Raw genomic sequence first — 13,463 nt, 5'->3', positions numbered from 1 at the left:
TCCCTGACCTTTTATTTCTTTTTAAACGTTAAAAAATCAGGGATCTGGGCGACCCTGAGAGGGGCATGTTCATCCTAACGTGGCCCAGGGATGATCTTTGCTTTTTTTCCAGCACAACCATTCAAATGTTTGTGCCTTTTACAAAGCTTTTGGGCTTTTGCCCATTCCTTTCCTTCAGCCTGGACACTCCAGAGTTCCCAGACTCCCTTTGGAGACAGTTTGGAGTGTTCCTGAGGGTTTGCTGGGAGGATTTGCTGCCTTCAGCTCCCCCAGGACACCCCTCTGTGCCCCGTGTGCAGTGCTGAGCTTTGCAGGGCAAACCCAAAATTCCTCGTTTTGCACCTGAAACTTGGCTTTTCCCTCTCCCTGGGCCTGGATTCCTCCGTGAGGGAGCATGGCAGGAGACCATGGAGCAATCCCTGTGCTCTGTTTTTGGGATGGGGAGAAAAGGGATCAATTCTTTGCTGTGTGTTACAAGGTCGGAGTGTCGGGGCAGCAGCAGGATTTTATGGAAGTCCTCTCCTCTTTGTGCTGCCTTCCCAATTTTTTTTCCTGTGTTTTCCCTTTGTTCCTGCTCCCAGTACCTGCACAGCCTCTTGCCCACAAACTTTCTCATCCCTCTCCAAAAACACCAGGGTTTCCAAGCCCTCTGGAGCGCAGGCCAGGGAGAGGCAGACATCCAGGATAACGTGGCAACAGGACAAGGCTGGGATGAACCTCCTGGAAATGTTGGAAGGATTTGTGTGTGTCCAGGTTGAGGTGTTGCTTTGGATGCTTCCTGACACATCCAAACCTCCAGCAAGGGCCAAATTCCTTCCTGAAAACATTTCCTTGCTCGTTGTGCCTTCGTCGGGTCAGCGCGGGCTGGATGGGGATGCAGGTGGCTGATCCCAAAGTTTTCCTGTGGGCTGGATGGGGATGCAGGTGGCTGATCCCAAAGTTTTTCCTCCTGGAAAGGAGGAATGTGATGCTCCCTTCCCTCTTTGCTGTGCTGATTGTGCTGGGTTGGAGCCTGAGGGGCCTGAAAGTCGTGGAGGGCAAAAGGCAGGGAGCGATTCTGGTGCTCGGAGTGGGAAGGGTTGGGCTGGCATCAGGGAGGGTAAAACCACGGAAAACATCATCCCTCTCCATCCCAACTGTGAAACAAAGCCTTTTCCATGCATGGAAAACCTGTGTGGAAGCTCAGTGAATTCCCTTGAATTCCTTCTCCTCCTTGCTGTGGTTTAAGGACGGGGCTGGGGGATTCTCCAGCTGGGACCAGGGGGCATTTTGCTGTCACCCAGAGCTGGAGCTGAGACACTGAGGAGGAATTTTCTGCCTTAGGAAAACCATAAATCTCGAAATATCCTTTTTCCACTGCAAGGCAGGCTCTGAAGGTTCCAGCCAGGCTCGCTGGGTGCTGGTGTCTCCCTCGGAGCAGGGTGTGTGTGCATCGCCAATAAATGCCCTCGGACAGGCCAAATCCCCAGATTTGGCTCTTTTGGGAGGTGAAAAAAAACCGGGAGCTCCTTCCAACATCCCCAAAAAGTCCTGGCTACCGCCCTGGCACTGCTGTGGGTCCCCGTGGCCGAGTGCCCGCCACGACCACGCTGTTACATCTCGGTGTTAACAAAGCTGAGCATCCCCTTAGAGACGATTTTGCCTCTTGGCAGCGCTGGAACGACTCTTTTTTTTTTTTTTGTCCCGGTTCTCCTCGGGCTCTGCCCGGTTTTCTCTCCCGCGAGCTCGGCTCGGCCTCACTAGAGGGCGCAGGAATTGTAGGCTTTGGAAAAAAAAAAAACGCGCGCGCGGGGAGGTTCGTCGGGGGAGGGGGGGTGGTGAAAAGAAAAAGTTGGCCGCCTCTTCCTCCCTTTTTTAATCAACTGGAAAGATGCAGGGTTGAACTGGAGGTGACTGGAAGGGGATCCAGACTTGTGTCTGGCCGGGGAAGGATCTGCTGACATGTGGGATTAGGCGGCGTGGAGCGCGGCGGCGGCGGCGAGCGGACGGGAGACGTCGAGCGCGGGGCCGGGAGAGCTTCGGGCTCGGGCAGGCGTGGGGTGCAGCCAGCTGGAGGAGCCTCGTGGCAGGAGGAGAGCTGGGAAAAGAGCGAGGAAAAGGGAAAAACATCAGCCTCAGCCTCCCAGCGTTGAACGCTCCCCCTTTTTTCGGGCCGGGCAGGTGTTGTGTCAGCCTCGGTCGGGGCCCGGTGTTCTCTTCCTGAGGGTCCTCCATGCTGTGTCCTCGCTGCACATCGAGCCCCGGGGCAGAGTCTTTCCTCTTCTGAGGGTCTGGAGGGTGTGGATCCATCCCTGGGATGGTTCCCTACGCCACAGCAGCAATTTTGCAGCCTGGGACCAGAGGCTTGTTGTCCTTTTTTTTGGGGCGCAGGGGGTCCCCAAGCACTGAGGGAGACACCAGCACCCAGCGAGCCTGGCTGGAACCTTCCGAATCTGCCTCGTGGTGGAAAAAGGATATTTCGAGATTTATGGTTTTCCTAAGGCAGAAAATTCCTTCTCAGTGTCTCAGCTCCAGCTCTGGGTGACAGCAAAATGCCCCCAGTGCCAGCTGGAGAATCCCCCAGCCCCATCCTTAAACCGCCTCCAGCAGGTTGGTGGCTCCACTGCAGCCTTGGCACTGCCAAAGCAGAGGCTGCCCCCTCATCAGAGTCCCGGGAAGCATTTGGGGAGCGTGGGGTGATTCAGTGGGAGCCTCTGTCCTTATCCCAACTCCTCAGCAGGGATGCAGGGCACTGCCAGCTGGATGGGGCGACACCCACGTCCTTTCACCAGCCCCTCTGAGCAGCTCTGTCCCAGCTCTCCTGCTGCATCAGAGCCCGGCGTCCCTCTCACATCCACCAGGATCCATCCCTTTCCCGGCTCCCTCCCCACCTCCCCCCCGACAGAGCAGCTCAGCTTTAGCACCTCCGGCTTTGCTGCTTTTCCAGCGCCTCAGCCCGAGCAGCGCTGCCCTTTCCAGGCTTTAAAAATAGCCGGAGGAGCTCGGGGAGGAGGCGGCGGCAGCGGCCGCCCCGTCTCTCGGCCTCGCCGCGCTCTCGCCGCCCCGCTGTTCATTCACTCGTTCATTCATCCCCGCTCCGTTTCATTCATGCCTTGGCTCGCCGTGGCCATCCGGGCACGGCATCTGTCTGTCTGCGGCCTCTCGGGCTCCGGGAGTGTTTTTTTTCCCCTCCCCGATCGCTCTCCGTTGTTGGCCGGGATTTTTCCACGGGGGAGGTTTTTCCTCGGGGCTCAGCCCCCGAGAGCTCTCGCGGAGCCTCCGGCGCGGGGCTGCGAGGGGACGGGGCTGTTATTTCACCAAACAAAACTCCCGGCGAACGCCCCGTGCATTAGCAATGAGGGGTCGCAGCCAGGAAAATATTACCTTTCCCTTTGAGTGCTGACTGCGGAGGAAATTCTCACATTTACAGCTCCGGCGAGCCCGACGCTCATGGAAAAGAGGGGGCGGCTTTGACTTCGCTCCCCTCGTCGGGTCGATAACTTTGCGGCCCCCCCACCTTGCCTTGAGCTCCCCCCCTCTCTCCTGCTCTCCGGGGGCCACCCGGTGGAGTCTCCGCCGGCTCGCGGCTCCCTCCTGGAATCCTGGTTTAATTTGATTTTCCCGCAGGCCTGGCATGCGGCGCTGCGTGTGCGTCCTGCCTCGTGTGTGTGTGTGTCTGAGCGTGTAGGTTAACAAAAAATAAACAAACAGCACTTTTTTTTTTTCCCTCTCCGGTGCTCTCCGGGAGGGATGCGGCGGGAATGCCGATGAAAAGCGCTGTGCTGTGGGAAGGGACATTCCTGGCATTGCTGAGCTCCTCGTGCAACGCGTGGGCCCGGGCCCAAATTGGAGGACTTGGAGGACCTGGGGAGGCCCGTTGCTGCTCAGTGTTTACTCGCAGAGCTTAAATTAATGCTGTCTGCTGACATCAGGGGTTCTTTTTTTTCCCTCTCGGATTCCCAAGGAAACCAGGGCCGGGTGCGAGCGCAGCCCCTGCGTACGTGCGTGTCTCTCCTCGCCGCCTGAGCCCCGGGTTGAGTTCAGCCAGATTCCACAGGGATCCCAAAAAGCTGCGGAATAATTAGTTTACTTAATTTTAAATCCGTTAAAAAGGCGGTCGATGAGTGGGAGGAATCAATGCCTGTGTTTGTCCGTGTGGCTGCACAACCACGTCAGACAGGAGAATCCTCGGGGGAGAGATGTTTTAGTAGCACCCAAATCATGGGATGGATATCACTGGGATCTGGGAGACGTGGAGCTGTGGGAAAACCAGCTCTGTCCACCTGATTTTCCCTCCCATCTCTGGTTTGCTCTGTTTTTGCCCATCGTTTGTGATGATCGTGGTGAGGATCTCTGGAGGATCCAGCAGCTGATGTTTCTCCATCAGCTCTTCTTGGCAGACTTTTTTTGGGAACTGGTGATTCTGGATGATGAGTTCTAGCTGATGACAAGTCTTCTTATTGAGGTCCTGGAGCAGGTCCAGAGGAGAGCAACGAGGCTGGGGAAGGGACTGGAGCACAAGTGCTGTGAGGAGAGGCTGAGGGAGCTGGGGCTGTTCAGCCTGGAGAAGAGGAGGCTCAGGGGAGACCTTCTTACTCTCTGCAACTCCCTGACAGGAGGGGGGAGCCAGGGGGGGTTGGTCTCTTTTCCCAGGCAACTCTCAGCAAGACAAGAGGGCTCAGGGTCTTCAGCTGTGCCAGGGGAGGTTTAGGTTGGATATCAGGAAGGAATTTCTTTGCAGAGAGGGTGCTCAGCCATTGGAATGGGCTGCCCAGGGAAGGGGTGGATTCTCCCTCCCTGGAGGTGTTTAAGGTGAGACTGGATGTGGCATCAGTGCCATGGGCTGGGAACCACGGCGGGGTTGGATCAAGGGTTGGTCTTGATGATCTCAGAGATCCCTTCCAACCCAGCTGATTCTATGATTCTATGATTCTCAGCACAGGACGTTTTTGGGATGCCCATTTTTCCCTTGGTAAAAACCTCTCCTCGCTCCCTTTTTTCCCGCAGGTTTTCTCCAAAATCTTCAGCCACGAGGCGCTGGAGAGTTACCTCCCCAAGATCCAGCTGGTGATCAAGGACACCCTGCGTGCCTGGAGCAGCGACCCCGAGCCCATCAACGTGTACCACGAGGCGCAGAAGCTGACGTTCCGCATGGCCATCCGCGTCCTGCTGGGCTTCCGCATCCCCGACGAGGAGCTCGGCCGCCTCTTCGAGGTCTACCAGCAGTTCGTGGAGAACGTCTTCTCCCTGCCCGTGGACCTGCCCTTCAGTGGCTACAGGAGGGTGAGACATCGGGGCTGGGTCCCCCACCAGTCTGGGGTTAAGGGGGTGGTGGTTTATCCGCCCCTCTCTGGGTTCTCCGCGCCCTCTGACCTCTAGGGATGAGTCCGTTTTGGGTTGCAAATCCGTTTTGGGTTACAAATCCTGGTTTAGTGGAGAAGGGAGAGAAAGATCCATCCATTGAGTGGTTTGTTCTAGAATACAACCAGGACTCACCCAAATTTAATGTGTGTTTTTATCTCACCCGGCAATTTTCCTGTATTTTTGTAGTTTGTGGGACCCTTCTCCTTTTAATTCCCTCCCTGTCCCTGAAGCGAAACAGCTCAGCAGACCTTCTAATTCCAACAACCAATCTAGTTTTTTGATGAATGATGCAGAATGAAAACACACCAAAAATCACAGACCCAAAAGAAAAAAATGATTAAAAAAAAATTCCTTTTTTTTGATAGACATTTTTTGGGAACTGGTGATCCCGGATGATGAGTTCTGGCTGACGACAAGTCTTCTCAGCACAGGACGTTTTTTGGGGTGCCCGTTTTTCCCTAGGTAAAAACCTAGGGAAAAATCCTTTTTTTTTTTTTTATCACAGGGAATTTCGGCGACAGAAATTCCGGGGAGGTTCAAATTTATTTTTGTGATATCACTGCAATTTTATTTTTATTTTTCACTGATATTTGACCACGTGGATGAGTCCAAGCACTTGCAAGCCCTGAAGCACTTGCAGGAGCAGGTTAACCCAGCGCAGCTGCGCTTCCCTAGGAATTGCTTTACTGAGACCAGGTGATAAAACTGCTTGGGAAGACCATTATGCTCCTGGGGAAGAGGATCCTTTGGGATGAATTGGCTTTCCTTTGAGAGGCAGTTTTTCCCAGGGGCTGCCACGCATCCCAGGGTGAGCCAGGGGCATGTGAACTGGTGCAGCACTGGGGCTCCCACAGCAGACCTGTCATTTACACCTAGGTGCTGATTACTCCTGCCTGTAATCTCAGCTCCTCGGGCTTTACTCCTCCTGCCCAGGGAACGACCTCAAGGTCTTTATGCTCCTCTTTGAGCATCTGCAATAGCACTTTTATTACTCAGCCTGGGGATGCTGGTGGTGGTGGTGCTGGCGTGGGCTGATGGTTTCCTGCTCCACAGGGAATCCGGGCACGGGAGACGCTGCAGAAGGGGCTGGAAAAAGCCATCCAGGAGAAACTGCAGAACACGCAGGGCAAGGACTATGCTGATGCCTTGGACATCCTGATAGAGAGCGGGAAAGAGCATGGGAAGGAGTTGACCATGCAGGAGCTGAAGGTAAAGATCTCCCCGTGGACACTTTGCTGTGCTCCGGGGGCTCTGCCGAGAGCAAGGCTGAGCTGCTCCAGGGAGGAATTTTTGGGGATGATCAGGGGATCACAACGTGTCGGTGGAGCTGCAGGTGAACCCTGGTCTGGTGGATCATGGTGATGACAAACCAGTTGTTCCATTTGAGGGTTGTGCTCAGCCCTTTCTAGAAAGCATAGGAATCATGGGATCATTAGAATCATGGGATCATTAAAGTTGGAGAAGACCTCTGAGGTCATCGAGTCCAACCTGTGACCAAACACCCCAATGCCCACCAAACCAATATCATGAAATGGTTTGGATTTTGAACATTCCAGGGTTGGTGGCTCCACCCCTGCCCTGGGCAGCCTGTTCCAGTGCTTGACCACTCTTCTCTTCCAGGGAAGAAATTTTTCCCAGTATCCAACCTGAACCTCCCCTGGCACAACTGAAGCTTTCAGCCCCGACCAGCTTCACCTCTTGCCCCATCCCCTTCCACGGTGCCTCCTTTGCAGGGCACGTGAGCCCTCAGCAGGTTGTTCCCTGCAGCAGGGTCAGGGCATAAATTGTCCATCATCTGCTGTCAAGATCCATCCTCGGGGCTTTTTCTCCATTCTGTCTGGTCCTCAGCATCCTCTGAGGCTTTGTGGGAAGCTTCCCATGGTGGTTTTCCCAGCCCTGACCCTCCACAAGGAGTGATCTTGTAGTTAGACATGAGCAAGCTGTGGCTGCCCCTGGATCCCTGGAAGTGTCCAAGGCCAGGTTGGAGCAACCTGGGCTAGTGGAAGGTGTCCCTGCCCATGGCAGGGGGTGGGGCTGGATGATCTTTGAGGTCCCTTCCAACCCAAACCATTCCATGATTCTGTGACTGTGACTGATTGTACCCTCATCAGGTAACTTGGCCCCTTTGGACCTTAAATCCTTGGCTGAGTGGCTGTTTTTTTGGGAGATGTCGTGGCTGCCCCATTGCTGGAAGTCTCCAAGGCCAGGTTGGACAGGGCTTGGAGCAACCTGGGCTAGTGGAAGGTGTCCCTACCCGTATCAGGGGCATGGAATGAGATGATCTTTAAGGTCCTTCCTACCCAAACCATCTATGGCTCAATGCCCAGGCTGGAGAGCTGTTGGGTATTAAAATACCCCATGGCAGCCTCTGTGCCTGTCCCTTGACATTCCACGGATGCTGCCCTACCTGTCCACGCCCTGGCTCTCACCCTGGCTCTTCCCTTGCCTCCCAGGATGGCACCCTGGAGCTGATCTTCGCCGCCTACGCCACCACGGCCAGCGCCAGCACCTCCCTCATCATGCAGCTCCTCAAACACCCCCGAGTGCTGGAGAAGCTGCGGGAGGAGCTGAGGAGCAAAGGGATCCTCCACAACGGCTGCATCTGCGAGGGCTCCCTGAGGCTCGACAACATCAGCAGCCTCCACTACCTGGACTGTGTCATCAAGGAGGTGCTGCGGCTCTTCACCCCCATCTCCGGCGGGTACCGGACGGTGCTGCAGACCTTCGAGCTGGATGTGAGTGCTGAGGGGCAGAGGAGGGGCAGGGACTGAGCTCTGCTCTGGGGGGGACCAGGGACAGCAGCCAGGGAAGGGCTGGAGCTGTGCCAGGGCAGGCTCAGGTTGGATCTCAGGGAAAGGTTCTTCCCCCAGAGGCTGGTTGGGCACTGCCCAGGCTCCCCAGGGCAGTGGGCACAGCCCCAAGGCTGCCAGAGCTCCAGGAGGGTTTGGCTGATCCTCTGGGGCACAGGGGGGGACTCTTGGGGCTGGGCCTGTGCAGGGCTGAGGGTTGGGCTGGATGGGCCTTGGGGGTCCCTTCCAGCTCAGCATATTCTGGGATTCTGGGATCCCTCTGGAGTGCAGCTGCACCGTGAGCTCCCCAAACCAGCCTTTCACTTGTCGTTGGAAATCTTGCTTGAGCCTGGCTTGGATGAGACCTCAGAGAGGATAAATTAGGCCCTGCTGGTGATGGGAGACGGATTTGCCCTGGATTCCTCAGGAAGGGAAGGAATGCACTGGAGCTGTCGAAGAGGGGACGGGTGTGAGGCTTCAAAGCTCGACCCATGACGGTGTTTGACGCCAAAATCCCAGCTGGGGTGTGACAAGGGAAAGGTTTACTTGCAAAGGGCATCTCCAGGCTGCTGGATGACAGGGGGATTACTCACCACCACGGCTGGAATTTCCTACCAGCAAAACAAAAATCTTCGGGCCGGGCTGGTCGCTGTAAATCCTCCTAAGGCACCGATTTGAGTCAGAAACCCTTCAAAGTGCTCAGGGGATGATAAATCCGCCCCCGGTTCTCATCGCCCAGGCCCTGACATGAGTGTTGGGTGTGTGGGGCTGACAGGCAGCGGGGTGTGGGGTGCTCTGGGATGCTCTGGGAGGGCTGGTTGGCACGTGGGGCACGGCGTGGATGTGGGAGAAGCTGCTTCCCTCTGCTTGGGGGTTCCTGGTAGGAGGTTCCTCATAGGAGACTCCTGCCAGTGACCACAAAGCAATAAATAGCAGTAGATCATCCCGTGGGTCCCTGGATAGAGGGAGGAGTAAATCCAGGATTCCCATCCCATCTCCAAGCCCTTTGTGCTGCGCCCTCTGGTTTTCCTTTAAATCTGCGCCACGTTGGAGTAATGAACCCAAAGGAAATGGGAATAAGCAGGGAAAACTGTGAGGGTGGTGAGGCCCTGGCACATGTTCCCAATGTCCAATCTGCACCTCCCCTGGCACAACTGAAGCTTTCAGCCCCGACCAGCTTCACCCCTTGCCCCATCCCCTTCCACGGCGCCTCCTTTGCAGGGCACGTGAGCCCTCAGCAGGTTGTTCCCTGCTGCAGGGTCAGGGCGTAAATTGTCCATCATGTGCTTGTCAGGAGCCATTCCCAGAGATTTTTCTCCTGCCTTTCTGCTCCTCAGCATCCTCTGAGGCTTTGTGGGAAGCTTCCCATGGTGGTTGTCCAAGCCCAAGGAGCGATCTTGCAGTTAGACATGAGCAAGCTGTGGCTGCCCCTGGATCCCTGGAAGTGTCCAAGGCCAGGTTGGAGGGGGCTTGGAGCAACCTGGGCTAGTGGAAGGTGTCCCCACCCATGGCAGGAGGTGGAACTGGTTGATCTTTAAGGTCCCTTCCAACCCAAACCATTCCACGATTCTACCACCGATTCTACAAAAACAAAGTGCCTTTATCTTGTCCTTCTGCTCCCTCTCTGCCGACAGCAGGGTTTGACCCACTCTGCTTTTCTCTCCACCCCTTTTCCCGCCTCTCCCCAGGGTTTCCAGATCCCCAAAGGCTGGAGTGTGATGTACAGCATCCGGGACACCCACGACACCGCCCCGGTCTTCAAGGACGTGGACGTGTTCGACCCCGAGCGCTTCGAGCAGGGCCGGAGCGAAGACAAGGACGGCAGGTTCCACTACCTCCCCTTCGGAGGAGGAGTACGGACCTGTCTGGGCAAGCACCTGGCCAAGCTTTTCCTCAAGGCCCTGGCCATCGAGCTGGCCAGCACCAGCCGTTTCGAGCTCGCCACCAGGACTTTCCCCAGAATCACCCTGGTGCCCGTGGTCCACCCGGTTGACGGACTCAAGGTCAAGTTCTTCGGACTGGATTCCAACCAGAACGAGATCCTGGCGGGCACAGACGCCATGCTGGGGGCCACCGTGTGACGGCCGCGCCGCGGCGGCGCCAGGGACGGAGGGGCGGGGTGGGGGCGAGGGATGGACAGGAGGGGAGGAGAGGAAGGGCTGAGGAGCTTCTCCACCACGCAGAGGCCTCCGGATCGGGACTTTTCCCCCCCCTCCACCCCCGCCCCGGCGAAGCTGCCGAAAGCCTCCTGCTCTTCCCGCGGAAGGGGTGCAGGGAAGGTTTTTTTGGGGGATGTCGCGGGCGCACCCGGAAAGGAGGGAGACCCGCGGAAAACCCCGAGTCGAGCCGGGATGTCTGACCGTACACAGTATCTAAATATTATAAATATATATATATAAATATCTATAAAACACTTCTGCTGCGAGGAGGAGGAGGAGGAGGAGCGCTGGCAAAGGCCCGACTGGCGGGGAAGGCTTTGGGAATCGGCCGAGGGTCGGAGGTCTGGTGTCCCGGGGCGGCTCCCGGGTGACCTCTGATCTTCCCTTTAACAGTGTTAAATTAGCTGGTGATAACAGTGTTTCTTTGGGGGGGTGGGATTTTGAGGTTTTTTTTTTTTGTCCCTTTGTTTGGTTGTGTTGTTTGTTCCGGGGGTGTTGGAGGCTTTCCTTGGTGAGGGGGAGACAAGAGGTGCCCCGTTCCCATCCCCTCTCCCGCTGGTGCCAGGGCAGGTCGGGAAGGGGCCGGAGGGGGGGGGCTGTTATTTCAGACGGAAAAACCCTGTGGTGTCTCGTCCCTCTGAGGCCTTGGGCACATTTGCATTTTGCAAGATGCGTTTTGGGGGCTCTGGATAAGGGGGGGAATGTCCTTTTTTTATTATTTTTTTTAATCTCGTTGAGTTTCCTGCTGCTGCTACACGGCCTGTGTGCACCGTTCCCCTGGCACAGCACCTCTTTTGGGGGCATCTTTGGTGTCTTTGCTCTCCCTGGAGGTGCAGGCACCAGCCTCGGGGCCACGGGGCCCCACCACGGCTCCGAGAGCTCCGGGGTGCTGAGCAAAGCCAAGCTGCTCCTTTGGGTGCGTCCTCTTCCACAGGAGGCATTGGCACGGAAGGTGATCCCTCTAAATAAGCCAACACACGCTGCTTGTCTCGTGTCTGGGGTTGTGGTTGGTGGTGGCAGAGCTCAGCAGGAAGGAGAAGGGGCTCCGTGTCCGCCCCATCCCACTGCTATCCCAGGAGGAAAGGCCTTGCCCAAAGCTTCTCCGGCACAAGAGAGCGGCCACCGAGAGGTATCTCGCCTTTGGGATTATCTGAGTTCCATTTTTTGCATGCCAGAGGCTCACGGGTCGAGTTTGAGGTGGGTGGGTTGTGTTGAAGGGGAGGAAAAGCCCCCTGAGTGTCTCGGCGGGTGTTTGGTTCACACCAGAGCCAAGCACCGGGCTGGGAGATCCCTCTTTGACTTGAGGCAGCTCTGTCCAGCCCCACTCCTCTCCCATCCCATCCCATCCCATCCCATCCCATCCCTCCTAGGTGGAAAGGACAACACAAGGACCGTGGCCGAGACCCCTCCTGGCCGTGATGGGAGGAGATCTGGCCCTTGGGTGGGCAGCTTGGCTTTCAGCTCCAGAGGTGTCCAGAGAAGTCCGAGGGGTTGGGATAAGGAAGGGGAAGGGGCAGGTGTGGGTTTGCCGGGTGGCTTTGCGGGCTGTGCCTCTTTGGAAGGTCGAGGGAAGTGTGAAGGGAGCGCTGGGAAGGGCTGCCCTTGCCAGCCCTTGGTGGGGGCCAGGAGGAGGGAGGCAGGTTTGGAGCCAAGGGAAGCACTTGAGGTCGGATATGCCGTCAGCCAAGCTGCCAAATTCCCCCCCCCTTCCTCCCAGGAGCATCCCAGTGGATCATTTCCACGCTCACCAGCTTGATTTAACCCGAATTTAACCCGAAAGAAACCCCCCAATCTTCCAGGAGATTCCATTCCCATCCAGACCTTGCCTTCTGGGTGGTAACACGGCCAACCCAAAGGGAAGGTCTCAGGAGCCTCTGCGTGCGCCACATCCCTCAGGCAGAGGCTCGGGTGGTTTTTCCAGGCTGGGAATTCGGAGTGGAACAGCACCAGCTGAGATTTCAGGAGTTTCCTTGTCCCTGACGGAGAGAAAAAACTTTCCCGGTGATAAAAGGATCGCAACCAAAATCCTCAAAGGGATTAAACACAAACCTAAAAGTCCAGTGGGAAGAGGGGAATCTCCCAGGGACAAACATTTTGGGAGAGGTGATGGCAGTGGAGATGTTGGGGACAATGAGCTCTGGCAGGACCTGGGGACCAGGGAAGGAGGTGGAAAGTCCAGAGGGTGAAAACCCATCACCGGGTGCTCTCCAGGATCCCCCTTTTCCATCTGAAACCCACTCTTGGGATGGAGGAGGCTGGGAAAAGGGAAAGCTGGAGAAAGGGAACACCAAGCTTAGAAGGTCTGGTTAAAGCTCCAGAGAACAAAACCTCTGGGGTGGATTTTTCCAGCCTGCTTGTCCTGGTGGGGAACCAGCGAAAGGTTTGGCTGAAATTTTTTTCTTTTAAACTTCCAAGGTCGTTACAAAAAAGTGAAAACCAAACATTGCTTTTTGAGTGAGTGGTTGATTGGAGAGAGGTAAATGTAAGATGCAGACATCCATTATATATATATTTACATTATGTGTGTATATATAATGTTTGTGTGGGTGAGTATTTAATCCGGGCAGAAGTTAAGTCAGGCTTTGTTTTTTTTTTTCCATTCCTAACTAATATAACTTGACTAAAAAAAAAAAAAAAAAAGAGGAAAAAAAAGAAAAAAAAAAAGTTGCTGCAGTGGGTTTGCAGAATAAAGCACTTTGAATCTCAGAATTGTTTGTTTTTTTGGTTGTTGTTTTTTTTTTCTTAGCACAGTCCAATTTGCTATAATATTATTTTATACACAAATTTGTTTTGTTTTGGTTTTTTTTTTGGTCTGTCTTTATAAACTATTATAAGTACTATTTTTGTTATAATTCAAAATAGATATTTAGTATAAAGTTTTTTGCTGTTAAATATTTGTTATTTAGTAAAATATGATTTTTTTTTTTCTCTTTATTGTAAACATTGTCCGGAGGGGAAAAAAAAAAAATATTAATATGTTTTATCGCATTTGTTTTTAATATTAAGGGGGGGGAAAAAAAAAGAAAAAAGCACTTGTGGGGTTTTTCATTATGAAATCGGTGCCGTGTGAACATGTGTTTCAGTCATGTGGTTTTTAATATGTATATAATATTATGTGTTGCATATTAAAATGAATGTTGTGTATTTTGTGATCTTAAAATAAAAAAAAAAA

The 13,463-nt window shown here is 54.6% G+C and overlaps 1 protein-coding gene across 1 annotated transcript in view; it reads left to right on the top strand.

Annotated features, from left to right (window-relative positions):
• Window positions 1-13,463, top strand: part of LOC113976589 (cytochrome P450 26B1) — a 24,354-nt gene extending 10,891 nt beyond the window's left edge. Inside the window, exons 2-5 of the mRNA XM_027701909.1 lie at window positions 4,987-5,262; window positions 6,397-6,552; window positions 7,797-8,078; window positions 9,821-13,463. Coding sequence (XP_027557710.1) covers window positions 4,987-5,262; window positions 6,397-6,552; window positions 7,797-8,078; window positions 9,821-10,213 — 1,107 coding nt within the window. The 3' untranslated portion in view covers window positions 10,214-13,463. The remainder of the gene's footprint in view (window positions 1-4,986; window positions 5,263-6,396; window positions 6,553-7,796; window positions 8,079-9,820) is intronic.

The sequence above is a fragment of the Neopelma chrysocephalum genome, unplaced genomic scaffold, assembly GCF_003984885.1.
Source record: "Neopelma chrysocephalum unplaced genomic scaffold, ASM398488v2 Primary Assembly neopelma1_174, whole genome shotgun sequence".
Classification (NCBI taxonomy): domain Eukaryota; kingdom Metazoa; phylum Chordata; class Aves; order Passeriformes; family Pipridae; genus Neopelma; species Neopelma chrysocephalum.
Note: the sequence above shows the minus strand (reverse complement) of the source record. Positions and strands in the feature narration are given on the sequence as shown.